This window comes from Xyrauchen texanus, chromosome 8 (assembly GCF_025860055.1).
Source record: "Xyrauchen texanus isolate HMW12.3.18 chromosome 8, RBS_HiC_50CHRs, whole genome shotgun sequence".
NCBI lineage: Eukaryota > Metazoa > Chordata > Actinopteri > Cypriniformes > Catostomidae > Xyrauchen > Xyrauchen texanus.
The window spans coordinates 3357547-3385467 of NC_068283.1; the positions used below are offsets into that span (position 1 = coordinate 3357547).

The following is a 27921-nucleotide window of genomic DNA, read 5'->3' on the forward strand; positions in this document are numbered from 1 at the left end:
ACCAAAGTTCAATACTTAGGGCTAGAGGGTCATTGACCTGTTTTCAGTGGAACAGAAGAATGTGACCCAGGGGTTGAGAATACTGTTATCTGATGTTGGTGGTAGGTACATGACCTCTGAGAAACAGGTGAGCAGTAACCTCAACAACTCAGCCCTATAAACAAAACACACACACAGATGAATAAAACTTCAACATGCAGCAGAAGTGCTAACAAATCTACTCATCTCTTGACTTCTCTGCACTCTTAAAGGAATAGTTCAACCAAAAATTATTTGGTGTTCTTTAGTGACACACAAAAGGAAAAGTTCATCAGAATAAGTGACTTCAACCTCCAAAAAGAGCAAAAAAGCACCAGAAAAGCAACACAAAAGTAGTCAAATAGAGTAATACACTACATTGTCAATATTAAGTGAACTACACATTTAAATATCAGATCTGAAACACAGGTCAAGGCTTTTAAAGATCTGGTGTGGTTACTGATTAAAAGGTTGCCATGAAAACCCAAATAAACACACATGCCATAAGGAGTCTAGATGGCATCTCAGCACACTCACCTGTTGAGATCATGGACATAGTTGAGCGGGGGGGACTGAGCGAAGCCCACTCCAGCCTCCCAGATATACTCGCAGCTATCCAGAGACTGCATGTCCTCAACCGAGTCCTGTAGATAACAGAACTCTATCTGAGACTGAATTTAGTGTAATCAAACTTACTAAGACAGCATTACATTATATTGCTGCAAGGAAAATGTTAACTTGTTAAATGAATGAGATAAGTTTAATACAGTATGTTTAAGTGTGCAACAATTACATTTATCTAATTTGACTTTAAATGGATAGTTCACACAAAAATAAAATTCTCTTATGATTTACTCTCATGCCATCCCAGATGTGTGACTTTATTTATTCTGCAGAACACAAACAAATATTTTTAGAAGAATATCTCAGCTCTGTAGGTCCATATAGTGCAAGTGAATGGTGACCAAAACTCCAATGGTTAAATCAAAGTCTTCAGAAGTAATATAATAGGTGTCATTGAGAAAAAAGATCGATATTTAAGTCCTGTTTTACAATAAATCTCCACTCCACCATTTTTCGTGTATCTCCTGGTCAAAGGTGGAGATTTATAGTAAAAAAGGCTTTAAATATTGATATGTTTCTCACTCACACATATCCTATCACTTCTGAAGACATGGATTAAACCACTGGAGTCCAATGGATTACTTTTATATGAGCTTTTTGGAGCTTCAAAGGTCTGGTCACCATTCACTTGCGTTGTATTGACCTACAGAGCTGAGATATTCTTTTAAAAATCTTCAATTTTGTTCTGTAGAAGAAGTGGTAAATGTCTGCACTTATATTTAGCTTTGTTAACCTTAGCGGTATTCAAAGCGCTTTACACTGTGTCCCATTCACCCATTCATACACACGTTCACACACCAATGACGGTAGAGCTGCCATGCAAGGCGCTAGCCTGCCATTGGGAGCAACTTGGGGTTCAGTGTCTTGCCCAAGGACACTTCGGCATGTGGAGTCATCAACCCTGCAATTAGTGGACAACCCGCTCTACCACCTGAGCCACAGCAGCCTGCTTTGAAGACAGAAAGTCATACACATCTGGGATGGCGTGAGGGTGAATAAATGATGAGATAATTTTCATTTTTGGGTGAACTATCCATTTACCTTTCTTTCTGAACTAATTCTGTTGTGTGTGATTTCTAAAGACTATATGTGAATTAACATATTTTCAAGGTTTTCCATTATGCCTTCATGCCATTTTTAACATATGTTAAAAATGGCATGAAGGCATAATGGAAAACCTTGAAAAGTTGTTAATCCTAGCATTCTACAGTACATGCCTAGGAATCAGTGGAAAAATAACTTTGTTTCTAGACCAGTCGGTTCAAAAGTTGTTAGCCAAAACATATTACAACAATATGTAAAATCTAGTATCTTATCTTATTGAGGTATATTAAGATCACCCTCCTCCTCCCACCCACCCACCCAATCAGTCTGACACCTATAGTGCTTGGAACCTCATAAAAAAGTTGAAACCAATGGAATAATACATTATTAATGGTCATTGAGTGATAAAAGTCCATTTAAAGGGTCTGAAAATAATATTCCTTACATTTCACTTTTAATGCCTTGATTAAATAATAGTCAGGGGTTCATGACTGGTACAGTTTATGGAATATAGATCTTGTGCAGCATAACTCTATTATGAGCAACAGACAGTCATTAGTGAACTCACAGGTCTTGCTCTCTTGTGACTGTGAATTGTGAAATCTGGACAGAAGAGAAGATCAGCCAGAGCCAGTAAGAGAGACTCCGCCAGCGGACGAGCTCCTTCTTCATCATCCTCCATATCATCCAACTATACAGAGACACAAACATCACTATAAATCATTTCTACAATCCATAAAAACTGATTCATTAACCACTTGCAACCCGTATTTTGGCTTTGTTATACGCAACGCTTAATTTAGATGAATTAAAACCAGCTGAATACTGTTCGTAAGACTCTGTTATTTAAGGGTTAAACTTCTGGCACACTACATCACGTGACAACAGCATGACGTGCTGGTAAGAAACCTCTTCAAGTTTTTGGATTGAAACCTGTTTGGTTGTAAAGTGTAGCGTCTCTAGTCTCGTTTGATATGCGGCTTTAAAAAATTCATTCATTTCTCACGCATCAGCGCACTGATAAACATGATGTCCACATGTGCAAATTAGGACCGCGTTCCCTCAAAAGATGAAAACTTGTTAACACATCTGTGGATCATTACTCTTCATTTCAATATAAATGTTGTTATTGTTTTATTTTGTTATCACTGTACAATACGGGTCATTAACATTAATAAATGCATTTACTTTCACAGTGAGAATAAATATATTCATGCAAAAGCTGGAAAATGTGACTTTCAGAGGCTTTATATGGAGTTAGGATGAAAATAAGATGCATTTTAACTGTTCTCAGATCAGTGCAGACAGACAGCACACTGGAGGTTAGGTCATTCACTAAATAGGGAGCAAGGGTGCATCCCATAGCTTACTATGCAGCCAAGTGCATTCACTCCTAAAATGTTAAATAGTAAATGGTCTGCACTTACAGTATATAGCGCTTTTTTTTAACCTTAGAGGTTACCAAAGTGCTTTACACTGTGTCGCATTCACCCTCTCACACTCATACACCAATGGTAGAGCTGCCATGCAAGGTGCTAGCCTGCCACTGGGAGCAACTTGGGGTTCAGTGTCTTGCCCAAGGACACTTCAGCATGTGGAGTCATGTGGGTAGGGAATCGAACCGCCAACCCTGCAATTTGCGGCCGACCCACTCTACCACCTGAGCCATAGCCGCCCACAAAATCTGACCAAAAGTTCAGTTTCAGGCTGCAGATGTTGTTTGGATCACTCAACATGTTTGACAGACATGAGATAATGATAATCAGTACATAGATTCACAATTTATAATGTATCCTTTTATTTGAACATGGATGGATGGATGATGCTGGTCAAAACATTTAATCAGAATTAATTATTCAGCTTTATAGAAAATCAGCTATAATGTCTGTAACATCTCATAAACATAAATAACCAACAGTCCTAGACACATAATAAAGTATTTGATGAAAAAAATATGACGTTATATAGCTTGGTTCCAGCTGTCCACATACTGTTTGAAGACATCGATTTTTAGGAAAACTATTTTGGTCTAGAATTTTATTATTTGCTTGTTTAGGTGCTACTAGTTTCAAATCATAAAGGGAAATGGAAAATGCATACAGCAGTCATGTGGGGGTCTCAGAAGGTTAAAGGACTGTTCTAGGATCAGCAAAAATGAAGTTCAATCGATTATTTGTAGAATAATGTTGATTACCACAGAAAATACTTTGACTCGCCCTTGTTTATATAATGCTTAATGCTTACCTTTAGTGACCCAGGACCTCAATCCACCACCTTTACCTCATCCATTTTTTGGAGCGATGCCTGCACCTCTTCAGTATTCCTTAACCTTTCACTTATGAATAGTGTAACAACAGAAACATGGCAAAATTGCAAAAAGAAAAAAAAAAATCGAATAAAATAAAAAAAAAGATTTAATTGCTTCATTATCAAGTGTATATGGTTGTTAGTGACCCGAGATATGTAATTGTAACCCATTCTATATTTGTGCTTCCATAAATAATATTTTGATGATTATTTCATATCCATATAAGTTATCTATCACGGGGTATCTATTTCTATTTTTATTACAAGACAAATGAGTGTTATTTTCATACAAATGACATGACGATGGTGAATTATCAGTTTTCCATATGCCTGTACACGCACATATCATATACTGTATGCTATTTGCTCCTCAAGGTGGTGCTGCTATTTCAGTGATTGACTTGATTTACATTTGACTGCTATTTGATGATGAAGCAACATGGAAGTAAACTATAGCAAGTTCAACAAATGAACAGTATGATAGGACTATTGCCATTTGGTGTACTACTGAAATTCTGCAACTGAGTTGGCGGCACCAAATAGTTATTTGTAAGCATATGTCTTATAATGGCTCAAGAAGTTGAATGTTACGTCTGAATAATGAGGCTGACGAAGAGATGCGGATCCAAACGCAGTTTGAGTTTATTTGGTAACAAAACACTAAGTGAACAAAAGAACAACCCACGATGGGGAAAAGAAACATAAACTAGATAAGGTAACCACGGTAGAGACAAACAGGGAACAAGGGAGAGACGCAAACATCAGGCAAACATCAAACAACGATCGACGAAGACTGAACAAAGACACAGGGTATAAATACACAGACAGGGAAAAAAGGGACCAATGAAAGAACAGAACTCAAACAAGATAACAATGTGATTAACAGAAACCAAAGGCAAATTAACAAGGGCAGGTGAAAACAATGAACAGAGGAAAACACGAACGCTAACAAAGAGACTATGGAATTACATAAGGGACTAAAGTGAAAACTAAGAAATGCAAAAGTGACAACAAATGGTAAACAAAAAGGGCAACAGAGAAACAAGACAGGGTAATCGTTACATAGCCCCCCCTTTAAAGATCGGATTCCAGACGATCCTAAAAAACACACAACAAAAGACAAAAGTCCATAAGAACAACATGAGGGCACCAGGGGCAAACAGACAGAACAAGTGGGCACATAGGTAGACAGGCAGACCAGGGGGGAACACTGGGCAGGCCGGAAATCCGGGGGCAGACAAGCAGACCAGGGGGGGGCACAAGAACAAGGAGGCAGTCCAAGGGGCACAGAGGGCAGGCAGGAAGTCCGGGGGGGGCCACGAGGGGAAATGAGACAGTCCACGGGAGCTAAAGGGAGATGCGACAGTCCACGGGGGCACAAAGGGAGATGAGACAGTCCACGGGGGCACAAGGGACAACCAGGCAGTCCATGGGGGCACAAAGGGACAGGTTTGGGAGGCCGGGGTGGTATCGACCGGGTGGGGACAGGTTTCAGTGGTCTGGGAGCTGGCCACAGGGCAAGGACAGGTTTGGGGGACCAGGGAGGAGGCCGATGGACAGGGACTGGGTCAGGAGGCCTGGGGGAAGGCCTCAGGACGGGAACAGGGTCAGGAGGCCTGGGTGGAGGCCACCGGACAAGGACTGGGTCAGGGGGCCTGGGAAGAGGCCATGGGACTGAGGCTGGCAGAGCCGTGTGAGGCGGAGCCAAGGAGGACTTCGGAGGCGGAGCCATAGAAGACTTAGGAGGCGGAGCCAAAGGAGGCTTAGGCAGGGCCATGGCAGACTCAGGTGGTAAGGCCTTGGGCAGGTCAGGAGGCGGAACAGTGTTGGGCGGAGCCAAGGGAGGCGATGGTGTAGAAGGCTCAAAAGGCGGAGCCTCTGGAGGTGGAGCCGAAGGTGGCGAGGGCGAAGAAAGCTCTGAAGAAGGAGCCAATGGAGGCTTCGGAGGCGGGGCCGGGAGAGGCTCGGGAGGCTCCGGAGGAGGAATTGAAGGAGGTTCAGGAGGCGGAGCCGAAGGAGGCGAGGGCGATGAAGGCTCTGAAGAAGGAGCCAATGGAGGCTTCGGAGGCGGAGCCGGGAGAGGCTCGGGAGGCTCAGGAGGTGGAGCTGAAAGAGGCTCAGGAGGCGGAGCCGAGGTAGGCGGCAACGTGGGAGGCTCTAGGAGCGGAGACCAGGAAGACTCTGGAGTCTCTGGGGGTAGAGATGTAGGAGGCTCTGAGGGTGGAGTCGCCAAAGGCTTGAGTGGCTTGAGAGGCGGTGCCGGAGGAGGCTCGGGAGGCGGAGCCATAGGAGGCTCTGAGGGCGGAGCCGTCGAAGGCTTGAGTGGCTCGAGCGGCGGAGCCGTAGGAGGCTCTGGAGGCGGTGCCATCGAAGGCTTGAGTGGCTCGAGAGGCGAAGCCGGAGGAGTCTCGGGAGGCGGAGCCATAGGAGGCTCGGGAGGCTCTGAGGGCGGAGCCGTCGAAGGCTTGAGTGGCTCGAGAGGCGGAGCCGTAGGAGGCTCAAGAGGCTCTGGGGGCGGAGCCGTCAAAGGCTTGAGTGGCTCGAGAGGCAGAGCCGTAGGAGGCTCAAGAGGCTCTGGGGGCGGAGCCGTCAAAGGCTTGAGTGGATCGAGAGGCGGAGCAATCGGAGGCTCTGGAGGCGGAGCCGTAGGAGGCCCCGTAGGCGGAGCTGCAGGAGGCTCGAGTGGCTCTGGGGGCGGAGCCGTAGGAGGCTCAAGAGGCTTTGGGGGCGGAGCCGTAGGAGACTCGGGGGGCGGAGCCCTGGAAGGCTCGAGAGGTTCAGGAGGCGGAGCCCTGGGAGGCTCGAGAGGCTTGCGGGGCGGAGTCCTGGCAGGCTCGAGAGGCTTGAGGGGCGGAGCCCTGGCAGGCTCGAGAGGCGGAGTTCTGGAAAGCTTGGGAGGCTTGAGAGACGGAGCCCTGGAAGACTCGAGAGACTTGAGGGGCGGAGCCCTGGTAGGCTCAAGAGGGTTGAGAGGCGGAGCCCTGGAAGGCTCGAAAGGCTTGAGAGGCGGGCTCTGGGAAGCTCGGAGGGCGGAGCTCTGGAAAGCTCAGGAGGCTTGAGAGACGGAGCCCTGGAAGACTCGAGAGACTTGAGAGGCGGAGCCCTAGGAGGCTCGAGAGGCTTGAGGGGCGGACCCCTGGTAAGCTCTGGAAAGCTCGGGAGGCGGGGCTCTGGAAAGCTCGGGAGGCGGAGCTCTGGAAAGCTCGGGAAACTCGGAAGGCGGAGCTCTGGAAAGCTCGGGAATCTCGGAAGGCGGAGCTCTGGAAAGCTCGGGAAACTCGGAAGGCGGAGCTCTGGAAAGCTCGGGAAACTCGGAAGGCGGAGCTCTGGAAAGCTCGGGAAACTCGGATGGCTGAGCTCTGGAAAGCTCGGGAAACTCGGATGGCTGAGCTCTGGAATGCTCGGGAAACTCGGATGGCTGAGCTCTGGAAAGCTCGGGAAACTCGGATGGCTGAGCTCTGTAAAGCTCGGGAAACTGGGATGGCTGAGCTCTGGAAAGCTCGGGAGGAGGAGCCCTAGAAGGCTCGAGAAGTGCTGGCTCTAGGATGGGCACGACCACTGGCGTTGGCTCTTGGACGGTCATGGCTACTGGCACTGGCTCTTGGACGGTCATGGCTTCTGGCACTGGCTCTTGGACGGTCATGGCTACTGGCACTGGCTCTTGGACGGTCATGGCTTCTGGCACTGGCTCTTGGACGGTCATGGCTACTGGCACTGGCTCAGGGACGGTCATGGCTACTGGCGCTGGCTCAGGGACGGTCGAGGCTACAGGCGCTGGCTCAGGGACGGTCGAGGCTACAGGCGCTGGCTCAGGGACGGTCGAGGCTACAGGCGCTGGCTCAGGGACGGTCGAGGCTACAGGCGCTGGCTCAGGGACGGTCGAGGCTACAGGCGCTGGCTCGTTGACGTTTGAGGCTAACGGCACTGGCTCATTGACGTTTGAGGCTAACGGCACTGGCTCATTGACGTTTGAGGCTACAGGCACTGGCTCGGGGACGGTCGAGGGCTCAGGCTCGCTCACAGTGACATGCGTGGGCTTTAGCTCGCTCACCGTGACATGCGTGGGCTCTGGCTCGCAGACCGGGGCTGGCGCGGGCCGGAGGCGGAAGCCCGTCTCTCTCCCTCCTCCGGGCAGACGCAGTGGGCCGCGCTGGCTCATGGAAGGCGACTGGCGTGGGGACGGGCTCGCTGACAGGTGGGGCTGGTGCGACAGGAAGCGCCAAGGACGATTGGGGAGTCACCACAGTGGGAGGAGAGGTGGAATCCTCCTCGGCGAAGACCACAGTGTAGGGTGAGCCGCAGACCAGTAAGGTCGCCTCCAGGAAGTCGTGGAGAGTCCAACCAAGCGTTGCCGGCGGCAAACGCTCCCTGAGCGAACCGTGTAAGGTGTCCCTGAAGAAGACCACCAGGGCTGAGTCCGAGAAGTCTGTGAACTTCGCCAGCGCGAGGAAGTCGCTGATGTGGTCTTCAACAAGGCGGCCCTCTTGTTTGAGGTTGAGCAACCGGCAGTTGGCCCGTATAACTGCTGGATCCATAGTGGTCGAACGTTCTGTTACGTCTGAATAATGAGGCTGACGAAGAGATGCGGATCCAAACGCAGTTTGAGTTTATTTGGTAACAAAACACTAAGTGAACAAAAGAACAACCCACGATGGGGAAAAGAAACATAAACTAGATAAGGTAACCACGGTAGAGACAAACAGGGAACAAGGGAGAGACGCAAACATCAGGCAAACATCAAACAACGATCGACGAAGACTGAACAAAGACACAGGGTATAAATACACAGACAGGGAAAAAAGGGACCAATGAAAGAACAGAACTCAAACAAGATAACAATGTGATTAACAGAAACCAAAGGCAAATTAACAAGGGCAGGTGAAAACAATGAACAGAGGAAAACACGAACGCTAACAAAGAGACTATGGAATTACATAAGGGACTAAAGTGAAAACTAAGAAATGCAAAAGTGACAACAAATGGTAAACAAAAAGGGCAACAGAGAAACAAGACAGGGTAATCGTTACATTGAATTGGTTTAGGTCAAACCCCCAAACCTTGTCGTATTCCATCAGTAATGGTGTCTTTACTGTTGATTCCTTTGTCTCTTGGGTGATAATACATCTTAGAGAAGAAGACATTTTCCTCACCCCTGCTCTGCCGGCACCAGGTACAGTGGACCAGAAGAACCCTCTCCAGTCCTGATCCTCAAAAATGTAAGGCAGGATCCGAGTGAGCATACGAGTACAGTTCAGCACGATCTGCTTGTCCTTCTCTGTGGGGCAGCCAGACTCGGCACCTTGAACTAACTTCTCCACAGCCTGAGAAATAACAAACAGACACACAATATTTAAAGACTAGATGTGCGCCAACATATATACTTAAGTGCAAAATATTGGACACACACTGCATGCAAGTCACAATTAAAACCGCCAACCAATCATCTGCAAACTAGTGTTGCTAGAGCTTTCCTCAGCATTAATTAGACTTTTCTGAGAAATTTTTGCAATGACTGTTGGTCAACTGTGTTCTAGTGTTTTATCCCCTTTTCTCCCAATTTGGAATGACCAATTCCCACTACCTAGTAGGTCCTTGTGGTGGCGCAGTTAGTCACCTCAATCCGGGTGGTGGAGGACAAATCTCAGTTGACAGTCAATCCACACATCTTAACACGTAGCTCGTTGTGCATGACACCGCGGAGACATCGCAGCATGTGGAGTCTCATGCTACTCTCCGTGATCCACAACAACAACAACGGCAACAACAACACTAAGTGACGGTGACGCCACCACGACGCTTGTGCCAGGCTATGTGCACGTTAAGGCCACGTGAAGTGTCAAACGCCCACTGGCAGGAGGTCACGGGACAGATCCAACAGGTGAAATGGGTCAAATGACTGAGATGACTGGCTGATGCACCACCTGTGACCCCTACTTTGCCAACTTGCTGTGCTTTAGCCACCCACACTCGCAGCATGTGGAGGCTCATGCTACTCTCCGTGATCCACACACAACTCACCATATGCCCCATTGAGAGCAAGAAGCACTAATTACGAACACGAGGAGGTTACCCCATGTGACTCTACCCTCCCTATCAACCGGGCCAATTTGGTTGCTTAGGAGATATGGCTGGAGTCACCCAGCACACCCTGGACCCATCCCTCTGTTCTAGTGATTTTTATTGAATGTATGAAGTCAATTCACACAAACAATGACTTGAACACACCACTAGTATAATAAACTTGATTTCAATAACAAAGTCATTTTTATATTTTACTGGGGCTTAAAATAAAAATGTGGTCCATCTATAAAAAATTATAATCAAAAGCTAATATTCTTGAAAAAACGTTATGTTGTTATAAGAAGTTTGGAATAATATTTTATTATTAATTCTTAAAAAATAAAACAATATTGTTTTAAAAAAATATTATTAATAAATATTATTAATATACATCAAATCAAAATTCAGTTAACACTTTACAATAAGGTTTCATTTGTTTACATTAGTTAACTTCATTAGTTAACATGAAATAACAATGTACAACCAAACGTTGCAGCATTTATTTCTCATTGTTAATGTTAATTTCAACATACTCTTAATATATCATATAATACAAAATTTTATATATATACTATATTTTTTTTTATAAAAATATCTTAGAAAATCTTACAAATCTTACAAATAGGCTAAAATATTTTTAAAGTCATTAGATCAAACATTTAAAGCATTTCTTACAAAAGAAATGTAAACACCTACATAGACACAGTTGAAACTACATTTTTAAAAGATGTATCTTTTTATAACCTCAGACAACCACATATGTCAATGACTGATATTGCACAAAAGTAACAAAAAGGGTTCTTAAAATAAAATCAAATAAAGTCACTTTATTGTCACTTAACCATATACAAAAGCGCAACAGTGGGTGAAAGTCTTGAGTGCGGTCAAGATAGTAGTCATCAGTGTTGGGGAGTATCGGAATACATGTAATGGGATTACATATTTAAAATACAATATATAAGTAACTGTATTCCACTAGTTACAATTTAAATAATTGCTAATTAGAATACAGTTATATTCAAAAAGTATTTTGATTACTGAAGAGATTACTTTGCATTTTATTGTCATTTGTTTCATTTAATATTTAGTCTTTTCAGATGGAAAACATTTGTACATATAAATGATGTGATCCAAAGTGCATTTGAACAGCGGTGAAACACTTTCTTATGATGTGTTACATTCATACGAGCAGACAGAGAAGTAAGTTTGAAGTAAGTTTAGATCAGAAGAAATATAAATAAAACTTGTGTAAATTGTCAGATTTACGCTAAGCTAAAATGCTATTTCTAAACATTTTACATGCACATGTTACCAGACACGATCATATTTTTTATAAAGAAAATTCACGTTAGATCATAATTTCTTTTTTTCTAGTAAGATCTTTGATATTAGAACAAAAATCTTATTCTTGATAATAAATATTGTATTCTTTTCCTGTAAAAATATCTAAAAATCCTTAAAACAAAATCAATTAGATTAATCTTGTTTTAGAAACAACACTGCGTAAGATATTTGGGTTTTTCAGAGAATGAATTTTTAACATGTGTATTTTGTCTTACTGTATTGACAGAGTTTTTATAGTCAAAACAAGTGAAAAATATTTACCAGTGCTGAAGAAGTAATCCATATTTAGAATACATTACTGACCTTGAGTAATCTAACAGAATATGTTACAAATTACATTTAACAGCATGTATTCTGTAATCTGTATTGGAGTACATTTCAAAAGTAACCCTCCCAACCCTGGCAGTCATGACAGTGATGAGACATATACCAAACTACAATAAACATCTGATTTACACAAAACTATTTATATAGCTAATATACACATAATTACTCAACACAATATACAAATAATAATATACAAATGTACAGTATACAATACACACAATATAGAATACACATACACACAATACAGAATAAACAGTATACAGTACAATAAAATAATATATATAAATATGCAGTAAGGTTGTATAGTGGTTGTATTGACATTCAGGCTGTCGGCTGATAGTCAGTTGTCAGTGTGTTGTTAAGAGAAATATAATTAATGACAGTCCAGTGTAAGATTAATAAAGTGCTAGGGTTGCAGCGGTATGAGATTTTCACAGTATGATAACCGTCTCAGAAAATATCACGGTATCACGGTATTACACAATTACTATTATCAGTGAAAACGTCTAGGTTACGTATGTAACCTCCATTCCCCGATGGAGGGAACGAGACGTTGTGTCAGAGAAGCGACACTAGGGATCTCTCTTGAGCGCCGAAATATGCCTCTGACCTATGAAAATAGGCCAATGAGAAGTTGGCAGACAGTATTTGCATACCCCGCCCCCGGACATACGGGTATTTAAGCGGGCAAATACGATGAGTTCATTCAGGATTTTTCTGAGGAGCCGGAAATGGTCCGTCCACAACAGTGGCTCGGCTCAGCAACGTGGCGGGGAGGACACAACATCTCATTCCCTCCATCGGGGAACGGAGGTTACATACGTAACCTAGACGTTCCCCTTCTGTCGCTCTCTCGACTTTGTGTCGGAGAAGCGACACTAGGGGTCCCACTTAAATCATGCCATGCGCTGAGCCATGTACGTGAACTGCTGATACAGAAGCGGGCAGATATTATCACATGCAAACGTGATCAGCTGTATCAGACTGCATGTACCCTTCCCCAATGCCCCATAAATTCATCAGAATCCTTCTGGTTACCCTGATGAGGGGAACAAGGTGATGCTTGCCAACCTGGGAATGGGCAAAGCCTGGCTGGGCCTCTTTTCTCTCTATGTTTCTCGCATAGAGTAATCATGGCCAGGGGGAGACACACAGGGGGAGTCCACGTAGGAGTCTTTGACCTGTGGAGCACCTATTCCAGTACAGGGTAGATTAAGTACTAGGGAGGAATCATCCAGGGATCCGAGAGATGGGCTCTCCTGGGATAAATAGGTGCATGGTTTTACCTCGGCTGAGGGAAAGGGTGCTAGGCGCAAGCGATTCACCTGGCCAGTTCATCAGCGTGTACTGAGTTCTATGGGCTCGGACCTGAGAGAACACGAGACGATACTGACTCAACCCGGAGATTGTAAAATCTCGCGAAGGTATTAGGTGTTCCTCACCCTACTGCTCTACAAATGTCTGCCAGGGAGGTGCCATTGGCCAGTGCCCACGAGGACGCAACACTTCTGGTTGAGTGCACTCGAACCCGCAGGGGGGGGGGGGGGGGCCCGGCCTGGGTGTGATAAGCCAATGAAATGGCATCGACAACCCAGTGGGCAAGCCTCTGTTTGGAGACAGCGTTCCCTTTCTGCTGTCCCCCACTCTAGACGCTCAGAACGTCTAGAGCTCTGCGTGCAGTCCAAATAGGTACGCAAAGCACGTACCGGACAAAGCAACGAAAGGGCTGGGTCTGCCTCCTCCCGGGGCAGCGCTTGCAGGCTCACTACCTGATCTCTGAAGGGCGTGGTAGGAACCTTGGGCACGTAGCCTGGTCGCGGTCTTAGGATCACATATGTGTCTGCCAGACCAAACTCCAGGCAAGTGTTGCTGACAGAGAATGCTTGCAGATCCACGAGCCTCTTGATGGAGGCGAGCGTGATCAGCAGGGCCGTTTTGAGAGAGGGCCCTGAGTCCAGCTGAATCTAGCGGCTCGAAGGGGTGTCTCTGGAGGCCCATGAACACCTCTGCGCTAGGGGCACCATGGGGACGAGTATTTTGGAAGTTCCTGGCGGGGCGGAGCAGTTAATGTTGTGTCTGGAGGTAAGGGTGCATCCCGAGGCTTTGGTGCTGAGAAAAAACTCAAAGCATTTACCTTGCTCCGCACGCCCGGCAGGGGGCGGGTTCGTGACTGACCGATGTTGGCATCCTCTGGACTTGCCTGAACCGGCCGGCCGGGGAACAGTCGTGGGGCTGAGAGCGGAGGTACCGCGTTCAGGAAGCCGGGACTGTTGAGATCTGGAAGCAAAGTGCTGTGAGAACGGCATTTGCGGGCCAGGTGACCCAGAGACAAAGGAAATAGCTCTGTTTTTGAGAATGTGGGTACCACAGGTGTGGCAAATGAAATAACACAAGATTCTCCTCCCGGCCCTCCACCGAGGGATTGTCATTGTGACGAGCAGAGAGGGGAGCTCTCTACGATGACGTCAGCTCATCGTGCACTTCCGGGAAAAACGGGATCGGGGGGCGAGGCTATAAGTGTCGCCCGGACCCCAGGAACCAGTCATCCAGCCGTGATGGCTGTGGGGAGGATGGAGGGTTCCAATCCAGCCCCACGCTAGCGGCGGCCCGGGAAAGCATGTCGCATCGGCCTCAGCCTGGGCGTGCTGGCCTGAAAGCGGCAGCCCAGGGGAGTCCTCTGCGTCAGATGCTGCGCTCTCCATTGCAGTGGCGAGCTCATCCACTTGGAGCTCGAGAGGATAGGCAGACTGGCTGTGAGGCGAGCCGCTGTTACCACGAGCACGGACGGGAGACACAACGTCGAGAGAGCGACAGAAAGGGAACAAAAGGGTTATTTAATAAATTTATTTTTGAGCAAACAATTTATTATCATTGAAACTTGAAACCATTAATTTTATTGAAGTATGTGTAAAAAAAAAATAAAAAATCTCCCTTTTGGAAATAAAATAAATAGAAAAAAATAAGAAAGCTAACAGAATTATAATAATAAATCGAATTATAAACATAATAAAAAATTGCATGTAACTATAACATGTTATATAAATAAAGCATGTTAGTTTATATATTAAATTAACTACTAAATGAAAAATAACATCAGCTCTGTGAGCTTTTAAAGTAATGTCCTATGATTATTAACAGTTAATATATACTGTAGGTGCGCGCCTGCTCCTGTCTGTCCCTTTATCTCAGTGGTTCTCGACTGGTTTTGCTTCAGGACAGATTTTACATTGGAAATCTAGTGTCGACCTGCCATAGATTAAACATAACCTGTATTTAACGTATCCTGGGTCGCATTTCCTTTTATGTTGCATAGTTTTGTTCATGGATTTCCAGTACAAGGACATGCATCAAGTGACATTATTTTTACATAAATTTTGCAATAACAACCAGCTAACTTTACATTATCCCTTACTTAATCCACACCTAGCTGTGGATTATCCCACTTATACCATGGTCACTTGATAGCAATGATTAGTTACAGCTGTCATTGATTGTAATGGCTCAAATTTTGAGTGGAAGAATAATGATAACTGTTAACTTGAGTTTTGCCAACTCTAAATCCGACACAGAGATAAAATAGTATATTAAAATAATTCAATAAAAAGCTTTTTGGAGACCAAACACTCTTTAAAAACTGAGAATTGAAATACTCAATCCAGAAATAATAATAGTCACATAATGTAGAAAGGTTGACACTCCTCAGAACATGTAATATTTAATTACTATTCATTTTCACATTAATGAGGAAAAACCGTCATTGCTGACATGACTGTTGAAAAAGTGGCACTTACTGTTCATGATGAGGAGAAAATCATCCACAACCCTTTAAAACCTGCAGACTTTGACCATTGAGACATCCATATGGTATCCATTAAGTCTGCACTATTGATTGAATTAAGAATAAAATTGTGATGTTGCCTTGCAGTGTGTTGATCAGAATCGTTTTGTGGGAGAGCTAAAGATGCCTTTGGTGGATCCCAGTTTCCTTCTCTCCCCCAGGTGGGACAGTGCAAGGTTATGTTAAACCACACTTTCCTTACAAGCCTTATAGGTGTGCAAGAGAAAAGTGCACCATTCCTAATTATCTCTAGGTCAGACTCAGTCCGGAGCTGATGAACACTGTTGTTGTTTCCTGTTGCACTTCACAGTTGATTTAAAGATGGCACGGCATGACTTGATGATGTTGTTTTGTGATGTGATGGTTAATCCCTGCTCTAAGACTATATTCACGTACGTCGTTTGAACAGAGGCATTAAACTCTCGCAGTGTCTCATTAAGGAGGACAGCAGAGAAGGTGCATTAATACAGAACAGTGATTAAAACTGACAGGAACCAAAGTCTCTCTAGCAAGTCAGTCCACTCTCGGCTATCTCTGGAACGATTTTGGGAGGCTACTTCCAGTCATGCCAGTGCAGCTCCTTTCTACTTGAATGGGGGAACAACAAAATCTCAAAAACAGTTGGTCAAGATTACGATCAAAGAACATGTTTCAAATCTGCAGTAAAATCTGCTGGTATCATAAAGTGTGCTTTTTTACTTCAGATTATGCTAAAAAACTAAATTTTCTCCTGTTGACTGTTGGACACTAGAGCTTCTGAGTTGGGTGTTTCAATTTCTCCCATTCATTTAAACAGAAGTGGCCGTCTCTGCTGGAACTACCTTTTGCATTTAACAGTTTTAATGTACGCATTCCATCCAATCAGAATCGAGTATTTAAATGGACAATTTTGTAAATGCACAAACAACAGCAGAAGTGTGGTATAATATATATATATATATATATATATATATATATATATATATATATTATACCACACTTCTGCTGTATATATATATATATATATATATATATATATATATATATATATATATATATATATATATATATATATATATATATAATAATTTATTTACTTATAATGCACTTTGGGTGTCCCATGTTATGCTTTGCTTCTTCCACGTCAAATAAATACAACCAAGCTCCCAGTCAAACAATTCTTGTAGGAGTTACACTGGAAAACTGAAGACTTTTAATCATGTGTTTGCTTTCTGATGGACTCTCAAGCAAGAAGGGAGACAGGAAGGGGAACCCGTCAACTGAATTCCTGTCCGACTAATAACACATGATTCACACTGCCTACTATTGATGAAACGCATATTCTAATGACTTAAAGTTAACTTTTTAACAGGCCTTTCAACCGTTTAGAATACACAATTTTCACCAGCATCATTTCAGGACACAAGCAGCAGTGAAATCAATCATAACATGTGGGATTGTTTTCATACATTTTACAAAGGCATTGGACGTATCCAAGTTGGTGGGAAAGTCGATAACCGAATCGCTGAAACTTTTTAAAAATCGATTTATAGAATGTTAAAAAAAAATCGTATTCTTTCTTTGCTATGAGGGGCACAGACAAAGATGCTACAAGTGTCCAGAATGAATGAAATCCCAGATGCAGTTTTTTGTTTAACCAAAATCCCATAATGATGAATGATTTAGATCAGGGGTGGGGAACCCTGCTCCTGGAGAGCCACTGTCCTGCAGAGTTTAGCTCCAACCCTAATCAAACACACCTGCCCTTAAATTTTTCAAGTAATCAAGACCATGATAAGTGTCCTCAGGTTTGTCTGATTAGGGTTGGAGCTAAACTCTGCAGGACAGTGGCCCTCCAGAAGCAGGGTTCCCCACCCCTGATTTAGATACAGCAAATTCTCACAAGGTTTCAGTGATTGTTTTTGTTTCATATATAGAGGCCACTGATATACCGTAGAACCAAGCCGTTGTAACTGTAGACTTCTCCAGTGTCAGCCACAGAAGAACACAGAGTAATTTAAAAAAAAATATATATATATATATATATATATATCAGCATAGATTTTTGCAGATCAATGGTAGTTCCAAAAAGCAAGTATTGGCGCTGATAAATTAGTAAAAACCAGCCTTGTTCCATGAAATTTACATTACTATGGCAACAATTTTGCATAAAAAAAATGTGCCTTATTAAACATTTGGATGCAGTTTTCCAGTGAAATATCCAGCCTAAAGAGAGTGAAATGTTGTCGTAATCAAATGAGGTTTTAAAGGAGAATGTTAGATGGAGGTTTTAATGAGCAAAATGTGCCACTCTAAACTAAAACTTTAACACCTAAACCTAACCGATTGTGTTCTAAAAGTAAATGTAAATCACATTTTCTGAAGCAAACATACAATTTTATGTTTTGTGTTGCTAGAGCGAGAAATAAGTGTTTGTAAAGTCATTATCAGCCATTGCACTCATGATTTGTGTGAAAGTGACTAAAATGCAGAGTTGTTGTAGCATTTGTTCATTTCACCAGAAAACTGCAGTGAAACTCTGCAAGAATGTAGTTAATGCTCGTTTTATGAGACTAGGTTGCATGAAGCAGACTTACAAATGACTAAAATATACAGAATCAATTAATCTTAGGGGAACACAATACATATACCATGCTACCATACCAAATGTCAATGAAGTATTAGAGTAGTACAATGCTATAGCAGAAGTGTAAAGGAAGATTTTATTAAAATTTTTGTTAAGTGTTTGTAGGTTGATTAAAAGAGTTATATTGGTTAAACCGTTATATCTACCTCTTGAAAAAATCACATAAGTTTAGCAGAAATTCCCAATTCACATATTTTCATTAAAAGAGATATTTTCTATATATATTTTATGGGAAACTTTTATTCCCCGTCTGTCGCTCACACTAGGGGTCTCTCGAGCGCTGAATATACCTCTGATCTATAAAAAAAGGCCAATGAGAAGTTGGCAGACAGAATTTGCATGTCCCGCCCCCGGACATACGTGTATAAATGTGGGGAAATACGTCTGTTTCATTCAGAAATGTTCTTCGGAGCCGATGGAACACCTGTTCTTCTTACCTCTGGTGATCTGCTGTGTGATCTACGGCGCACTTCAGCGGCTTTCTCCTTCTCTGCACGGCAGTGCAGTTTGCCCCTGGGCGCTTCGACAGCGCAAACTAAAAGAGTTTATAAAAGAGTGATTTTCTCTAAAAGATTGATTTTCTCTAAAAGAGTATTTCCTCTAAAAGAGCAATACACAGCTGCGTTGAATGTCCTTTTTAGGACTCGTCTTTATAAAGATGCCTTTCCGCCCCTGTGTAGTTCCTGGATGCGGTAGAGTGCTCTCCGCTTCAGACAGCCACAGGTGCAGTCTCGTGTGTCTGGGCTGCGATCAAACCGAGGCAGCGTTTGTGGATGGTTCATGTTCTCACTGCGAGAACATGACCATGACAATGTTAAGGTTTTCCTTTAACCGAAGGAACGCCACTTCAGCCACCCCCGCGTCGCTCCTTCTTCCCACGGGATTGAGGACGACACGGCTGGCGATGGAGGCTATCTGGGGATGGCAGTGGGCTCAGATTCGCAGAGTACACCCCCGCAAACCATCCACCCCCCGGCACGCTCGTTGAGATCGATGAGCTCGCCGCTACTTCGGAGAGCGGTACGGCATCTGACTCGGGTGACTCGTCTAGGCTGCCACCTAGATGTCCAGATGTCCGACATGCTTGCCCAGGCCGCCGCCAGCGTGGGGATGGACTGGAAACCTCCGCCGCTCACAGCCATGCCCCCCCGGTCCCTTTCTTCCCGGAGGTGGATGATGAGCTGACGACTGCATGGAGAGCACCCCTGTCCACTCGTCACAAAGCCCCTCGCTCACTACCCTCGATGGCGGCCCACGGGTACACAGCGATTCCCCAGGTGGATAGGGCGGTTGCGATCCACCTATGCCCCGAGAACAACACCACCTGGCGGGGTCACCCTGTGCAGACGGAGGCCATTTCACACATCCTGCCCCGCTGCAAACCTGCCGCCACGGGCCAAGCCCCGTCTGCTCGCCGAGGGCGTACTCCTGCAACTAAGAAATGCGCAGCTCCGCCTCAACCCAGGCCCAGCTCTCAGTCCCTGCGCCGGGCACCCCGCAGGAAGGGCACGCCCCCCTGTCTCACGGACCCCCTCGAGGACCCGGAAGGCTCCCAGGCGCTCCAGAGATGATCAACCCAGAGACCAAGACGTTCGCTCCGGAGCTAGTAAGCAGACCACTCCATCCCCCGGTGGAAGGCCAGGAGGACAATCCTTGTTTGAATTTATTTCATTTGCCCACATTATCAATAAAAGAGCTATTTCCTTTGTCTCTAGGTCAGCTGGCCTGCAAATGCAGTTCTAACGGCACTCTGCCGCCACACCTCAACAGTCCCGGCATGCTGGACACGGACCCCCCACCTTCATCCCTACGACTGTTCCCCGGCTGGCCGGTTCTGACGAGTCTAGAGGACGCCTCCACCGGACCGCCTCCTCAGTCACTAACCTGCCCAATGCCGGGTGTGTGGAGCAAGGTAAGTGCTTTGAGTCCACCAGAGTCCTCGGGACGCACCTTTGCCTCCCGACGCTGTACTACCTGCTCCGCCCCGCTGCTCCGCCCCGCCGGGTACATCAAAATTATTCGCCCCATTAGTGCCCCTAGCACGGAGTTTGGATGCGTGGCTTTCACTTCCCAACCAGTCACGCTGGCTGGCAAGGACCATCCGACTCGGTTACACAATTCAGTTTGCCAGCCCCCCTCCCCACCGGGGGTGTCCGCTTTACCACAGTACATGCCGAACATGCCAAATCCCTGCGTGCGGAAATCGCGACCCTCTTACTCAAAGACACGATAGAGCCTGTCCCTCCAACCGAGATGAAGAAGGGTTTCTACAGCCCTTACTTCATCATACCCAAGAAAGGCGGCGGCTTACGACATATCTTGGACTTGCAAGTTTTCAACCGGGCTTTGCACAAACTGGCGCAGCGGCACACACCGTCAACCCTGCCTGCCACCAAACATTCAAACCCTGGACAGACTTTCAAACATTCAAACTCTGCTTTCTGTGGGCAGGAGTCCCCTTGCAGCAGGTGTCCCGACGAATTCCTGGTCACGACCGACACCTCCAAATTGGGTTCTTGCACAGGTGCTGTGCAAGGTCAGGGAGGACGAGGAACAAGTCCCTCTAGTGGCTCCCTGTTGGCCCACCCGGGCTTGGTTCTCGGACATCGTACTCCTCGCGACTGCCCCTCCCTGGCAAATTCCCCTGAGGAAAGACCTTCTTTCAACCAAGCCAGAGCCCCTTCTACCAGGCAACTGTATGCCTAAAGTGGCGCTTGTTCGCAAATTGGTGTTCTTCTCAGGCCGAAGACCCACAAAGGTGCACAGTCAGGTCAGTGCTCTCATTTCTGCAGGAGAGGTTGGAGGGGAGGCTGTCCCCATCCACCTTGAAGGTGTATGTAGCTGCCCACCACGACACAGTAGACGGCAAGTCTGTTCCCCTCCTGGGATCTCTCAGTGGTCCTCTCGGCCTTCAGAGACCCCCCTTCAAGCCGCTAGAATCAGTTGGCCTCTCCCTAAAGACGGCCCTGCTGATCGCGCTCGCCTCCATCAAAAGGGTCGGGACCTGCCAGCAACACTTGCCTGGAGTTCGGTCCGGCAGACACACATGTGATCCTAAGACCACGGCCGGGCTACGTGCCCAAGGTTCCTACCACGCCCTTCAAAGACCAGGTAGTGAACCTTCAAGGGCTGCCCCGGGAGGAGGCAGACCCAGCCCCTTTGTTGCTGTGTCCGGTACGTGCTTTGTGTACCTACTTGGACCGCACGCAGAGCTTTAGACGTTCTGAGCAGCTCTTTGTCTGCTTTGGTGGACAGCGGAAAGGGAACACTGTCTCCAAACAGAGACTCTCCCGCTGGGTAGTGGACACCATTTCATTGGCCTATCGCAACCAGGCGGGTACTCAAATCTACCCTGTACTGGAATAGGTGCTCCACAGGTCAGGGCGCCTACATGTACTTCCCCCCTGTGTGTATTTTCCGCGGTACGGTCCCCTTACGAGCGGATCCGCATCTCCCTTGGGCAGTTCCCACTGCCCCCAGGTCACAGTTTCTGTACCAACTCCTCCCTCCGAAGAGGCGGGATCTACCACCGCGCCACTTCCCACATGTGACCTAAAAGCCCATGTGGTGTATGTCACCACTCTTACCTCCCCCTCTCTGGGCAGGTGTGGTCTCCGCAGGGTCTTTTCCCCCTGAAAGAATAGGAAACTGGGTAAGACCTCCTTCCCCGATGTGTGTAAGTGCCCCATCCGTTGACTCTATGCGAGAAACATAGAGAGAAAAGAGGCCCGGCTAGGCTTGGCCCGTTCCCAGGTTTGCAAGCGTCGCCTTGTTCCCCTGTTTAAGGTAACTATAAGGATTCCGACGACTTCAAGGAGCATTGGAGAAGGTTACGTGCTGTCTGATACGGCTGGTCGTTTTGGCACATCAAGTACCTGCCCGCTCCTGTGTCAGCAGTACATGTACACGGCTCAGCGCATGGCGTGATTTAAATTGGACCCCTAGTGTCGCTTCTTCGACACAACATCGAATTGAGTGACAGACTGGGAACGTCTAGGTTACGGATGTAACCTCCATTCCCTGATGGAGGGAACAAGACGTTGTGTCCTCCCGGCCACGTCGCTGAGCCACTGTTGTGGCCGGACCATTTCTGGCTCCTCAGAAATATCCTGAATGAAACAGACGTATTTCCCCGCCTTTATACCCATATGTCCGGGGCGGGACATGCAAATTCTGTCTGCCAACTTCTCATTGGCCTTTTTTCATAGATCAGAGGTATATTTCGGCGCTCAAGAGAGGCCCCTAGTGTCGCTTCTTCGACACAACATCTCGTTCCCTCCATCAGGGAACGGAGGTTACATCCGTAACCTAGACGTTTCAATGTTACCGATATGTCAATGCAGAATGATGAAAAACGCTCTTTTAACATTAACGCAACATCTAAATGTTAAAATGTTCGAATAAAAAAAACCCGTTGGGTTTGTAAGATTCTTTATTAGAACTGTTTTATAATTATTATTATTGATCAAATAAATTAGAGAATGTAACCTATTGTAAAATGAATAGGACCTGATTCTGATCCTCAACAGATATCATAATAAACAAGCAGTGGTGGCTCTTGTGTGGGTTACAGTAATCTAATAACTTTTTAATTTAAAAAGTAGTGTAACATGTTGCATTTTACATTCTTGTAATCAGATTAGTTTCTGACTTACAGTTCAGTTTCAGTTTCAATTTTAAATACATTACTTGGGTTACACATATGTTAAGTAAAATCTACTTCTAAAAATGTATTTATGTAAAACACTATTAAAACATAAATGATATATGTCTTATTAATTTCAATCTGTTGAGCAGAACAACAAACAATTTTCTGTATAAAGTGGTGATTCTGCATACCCGATCCCTTATCAGGCTAATTAAGCCTCCGAGAGGGATAAAGGCCGACTGCGGATGGTGGTGCGAGAGAGAGAGGACATTTACGGAAAGCTGACCGTCATGTGTGTGTTTGTGTCTTTTGATTTAGTTCTTTATTAAACTATTATTTATATTGTCAAGCCGGTTCTCACATCCTCCTTTCCATTGAACCCCATTTTAGAGTGTAACTAAAAAATACAGCAATTAGTAAAGTGATTACTTTTTCAATGAAGTAATTAGTAATGTGATCGCAATTCAAGAGGAGCAATTAGTCATTTGTAATGGATTACTGTTTTTGAGTAAAAAACAGGATCCGTTCCAGCACAGAACGAAACATTACCTTATAACACAGTGTTGCCAGATTGGAGGGTGATTCCTCCCGAACAGCTCGGATCTCAGCAGCAGGCACCAGGGCAAACACATCCTGCATGGTGGTGGCGGTGTCGGCCCAGAACTGATTCCAGAACGCATCGTCTGTGGCCTCTACAGGCTGTGATGCGAGAGAAGACAGCTTTGATACATCTCGTGAAAATAATTTAACACACACACAAACAGAACTCAAGAGATCTATGAGTTACAGTGGTGCTGATCTAAAAGACGATGAATTCATGAACTGCATCAAGATTTGATTAAAAGCAACTTCATTGCATGTCATTTGAAGATGGCACAGTAATTTTAATTAAAATGTATCTGCGTTGTGAGGTACATCAGTAGTTATGTTTGATTTATGTCTTCTTTTTTTTGTTTTTTTAAGAAAAAAGGATTGTATTGTCATGACATTGCAGCCTCAGTTTTCTGTTCAGTGTTTCCCATTAATTGCCTAGACTGTGGCAGCCCACCTTTAGCTAACAACGCTAGCTGTCAGTCTACTCGCTTATGTCGACTGACATATCTGGCTGCTTGTCATGAAAAACAATGTATAACATATGTAACGTTATATCTAGCTAGCTAATGTTAGCTAATTATCTAACGTTAACGTTATTACCAGCAGCTCTGGTAATCATCACCATTCATATCTATACAACCAATGTGTTTGTGATTAAATTACTACTAGAAAACAACATGGTTTACAAGAGCACAAAGTTCTTCATAGATAGCCTCTTAATTTAGCTCTCAAAGTGCACCAGATTGATGCATTTAACTTTAAAATGTAAAAACAAATCTTACAGGGGACTATGCACCCGGATCCCCCAAAAGGGTCTGAGGTCCACCCACCACAGTCTCACAAAATCCCGTGGGGAACACTACTGTTCTTGGCTGACATAATTGGAACCTGACGTGGTCTACTGCTATTGCAGCCCTTCGGCCTCAAGGTTTGATGTGTTGTGCATTCAGAGATGCTATTCTGCTATTGCTATTATAAAATTGTACAGAGTGGTTATCTGAGTTACAGTAGACTTTGTCAGTTCAAACAAGTCTGTTCATTCTCTGTTGATCTCTCTCATCAACAAGAAATTTCCATCCACAGAACTGACCCTCACTGGATGTTATTTGTTTTTGGCACCATTCGGGGTAAATTCTAGAGACTGTTGTGTGCGAAAATCCCAGAAATACTCAAACCAGCCCGACTGGCACCAACAATCATGCCACGGTCCAAATCACTGAGATCACATTTTTTCCACATTCTGATGGTTGATGTGAACATTAACTGAAGCTCCTGTATCTGCCTGACTTTATACAATGCACTACTGCCACACGATTGGTTTATTAGATAATCGCATGAATAAGTAGTGTACCTAATAAAGACGTCAGTGAAATTATATATATATATATATATATATATATATATATATATATATATATATATATATATATATATATATATATATATATATATATATATATATATATATATATATATATAAAATAGCAAAAAGTTAATAAAGAAATCACATATTAACAATGCAGAAAATTGAAAATAAAGAGCATTGTAAAAAAAAAAAAAAAAAAAAAATCTGGTTAAATTTATGCTCAAAGACTGGCAGCTGGGGTTGCCAGAAATTCACCTTAAAAATTAAGAAAAGCATAAGATTATGGTTTTTCATCATAACTTTAAAAATAGTTTACCATAAAAATACATGTAGCTAATGTCTTGTTAAACACAATATTATAAATGTTCACTGTTACGCTACATTGCACTTTTTATATCTAAAAAACGTTTATTTATATTTATAATTTTTGTTTACAATATTCTTCCATAAAATTAAATGTATTGTCTTGTTAAATAAAATATAATTTCTAACCATACATAGTAAGGAAACTAAGTAAACTAGGAAGCATTTTTGCATTCTTTTTCAGTTAAAACTGCAAAACAAAATTATTGTGAATGATTTCACTTTTGCAACACTTAAAATACACTTTCCCTATATATTTATTGTATTTATATAAATATTTATATATATATTGATTGGCATTTACAACTGAATCGTCACGTCTGGGGGGCGTGGTCTAACATGCGTCATCTTATTATCCCTCATGTCGCTTTCATTTTATCTTTAACATAAAACAGAACTTAAATAATCACACTTAATGCACTTTAAAATACATGTTAGAAAATAACCAAAAAAAAATGCCATATCTAGTAAGGTTTATGGTTAGAAAAAGTGGGGGGAAATCTGCCAACTGAACAAAATTAATGATTTTTTACTTAAAAAACATTTTGTGAAAACAAGTCGTAATATCCCTTGCAATTGCTTCTGAAGTGCAATTTTTCTTGTTTTAAGGATGTTATTAGGATGATAACTGGAAAATCATGTGCATTTTCCAGTTAGATATTTAAATATAATTTTAAATGTCATATATATATATATATATATATATATATATATATATATATATATATATATATATGTATTATTACAATTATTATTGTTTTGTAATAAAGTACCATAAAAAAGATTTGTTTAAAAATAAGTTCACCAATATAGATGAGCAACAGCACGCAGATCTTCACACATAACACCTGTACAACTGTTATTTATGCACAAACGCAAGCATCGGTGCTCTGAATTAAATATCTGTGACCAACAAACACGCATGTATAAACTGTAAGGTTTTATTTCAATAATTGTGTTTGAGATGACGCAGAGGTCTGATCGGCGCAGTCCATCTGGAACACACACACACACACACACACACACACACACACACACACACACACACACACACACACATACCAATAAAGCCTTAAAACACCGAAGACACAAACCTGCGTTTTTGTGGTCAGCTGTATCACCGCCTTTCTGAAATTCAGCTTTGAGTCCGTATTTCCCATGTTGATCTGATATGATGGTTTAATGTTAAAGCGCTGCTGTAATCCCAGTCACCTCCTCCTCTGCGTGTGTCATCTGCGGAGGCGGTGATGGTGCGATAAACCCAAACACTTCCGGGATGTGAGCTACAAGTCTTATTATGGGCAAGGCTTAGCTCATAAATATTAATTATAAACAAATCAAAGGTTATCCCAGTAGACGTAAATGATTGGACGAAAGGCAGAGGATCGAAGGCGACCGCTCGGCTCATGAACATTAATCAGGTCATGTAACTGAGCGATCCATGAACGTTTCCAGGCAACACCAGCCGAATCTTTACAATATTCATGAGTCAGGGCTCCGTCATAGTATTACTCGTGAAGTCCACACGCACTAGTCAGTTGCTATGAAAACACTTTAGTCCCTAGAAACTTTTGCTTTCCAAGGTCATGTTTTTGAACAGATACGGCACACATTTATTAAGGTATTATATTGTTGCTAAAGAAGTATTACTGCTTCATTACACACCATTATGCCAGAGACGAATAGCTCTAATTTCCACCCTTGGTTTCTTTCCAAGCTATTAGGCTTAATAGTCAAGTAATCGTAATTTAATTAATATACAGGGAACACAGCAGTGGGGGAATTTTTTTTAATGAGTTTCTGACAGCGCTTTCTCTTTGATCTCACACAAACGAACACATTTGCATTTAATTCTTAAATGCATTTAAATTTACTATTTTATGCAGTGTTAATAAGAAAAATAGGTGTTAGAGTAAATACCTTAACGCAGCTTTTGATAAATTGCTGCTATATATTCTGTATAATTGCATTTCTAACGGATATGTAAAAGACAAATAAGCATCATTATTGATCTCACCCACGCATAACCAATTAATCTGTAGCGCTTATTTCTAAGAACAGCACAGCCAAAGTCACTTTTCAAGGCAAGCCAGTCCACTTGGCGGACATCTTGGGAACGCTGCCGTGCAGCTATTTTCTATGGACACAAGCGGCATAAAATACCTGAATGTGGAAATCCTGAAATCAATGAGACAGTTAGTCAAGAATACGATTAAACAACAGTTGTAAAGTTAGCAGTAAAATCTGACAACAACGGTATCATAAATTGTGCTTTTTATTAGCTCAGATTACGCTAAGAAACGCTATTTGTCCGGCTGGTCCATCTACTGCGCGTTCTCGAGTTGATTGACAGGCGATGCGATGTCTGTATCTAACAGGTGATTGGCTCTTTTACCTGCAAGGCGGGACTTATTGTGTGTTCAGGGCTTGTCGGAATTACTGTACTTACTAGATGGCAACTTGTAAATTCCTCAGAGCTATTCATGCCCACATACCTCGAAAGTTATTAGTTTCTATGGCAACACTTATTACGCCTTTGTTGTTGTTAATAGAAAACATCATAATTGTAATTAATTTATCTCTGTTTTTGCACACACACAAAAAAATTATGGTTCAGGCATTGGCAAAATAAAATGGCATATCAAACATAAATATGTGTTCACGACACAATCTTCAACTGTTGAGGCCGTTGCCATATTGGTTCTCTTTGTACATGACGTAATGGCAAGCTTTCAATGAATTTCAAGTTTACAACTTGTAAA

The 27921-nt window shown here is 43.6% G+C and overlaps 1 protein-coding gene across 3 annotated transcripts in view; it reads right to left on the reverse strand.

Moving 5' to 3' along the window:
- LOC127648373 (protein HID1-like) overlaps positions 1-26397 on the reverse strand; it is a 63923-nt gene extending 37526 nt beyond the window's left edge. For all 3 annotated transcript variants that reach the window (XR_007971163.1, XM_052133031.1, XM_052133032.1), the window contains exons 1-6: positions 26254-26397; positions 23386-23535; positions 9144-9314; positions 2255-2377; positions 556-662; positions 38-154 (exon numbers count right to left, since the gene is read on the reverse strand). Coding sequence is in view for 2 of the 3 variants with exons in the window: in XM_052133031.1 (XP_051988991.1) it covers positions 38-154; positions 556-662; positions 2255-2377; positions 9144-9314; positions 23386-23535; positions 26254-26319 (734 nt within the window). In the remaining variant the exon portion in view is untranslated. The remainder of the gene's footprint in view (positions 1-37; positions 155-555; positions 663-2254; positions 2378-9143; positions 9315-23385; positions 23536-26253) is intronic.
- Positions 26398-27921: the final 1524 nt, after the last annotated feature.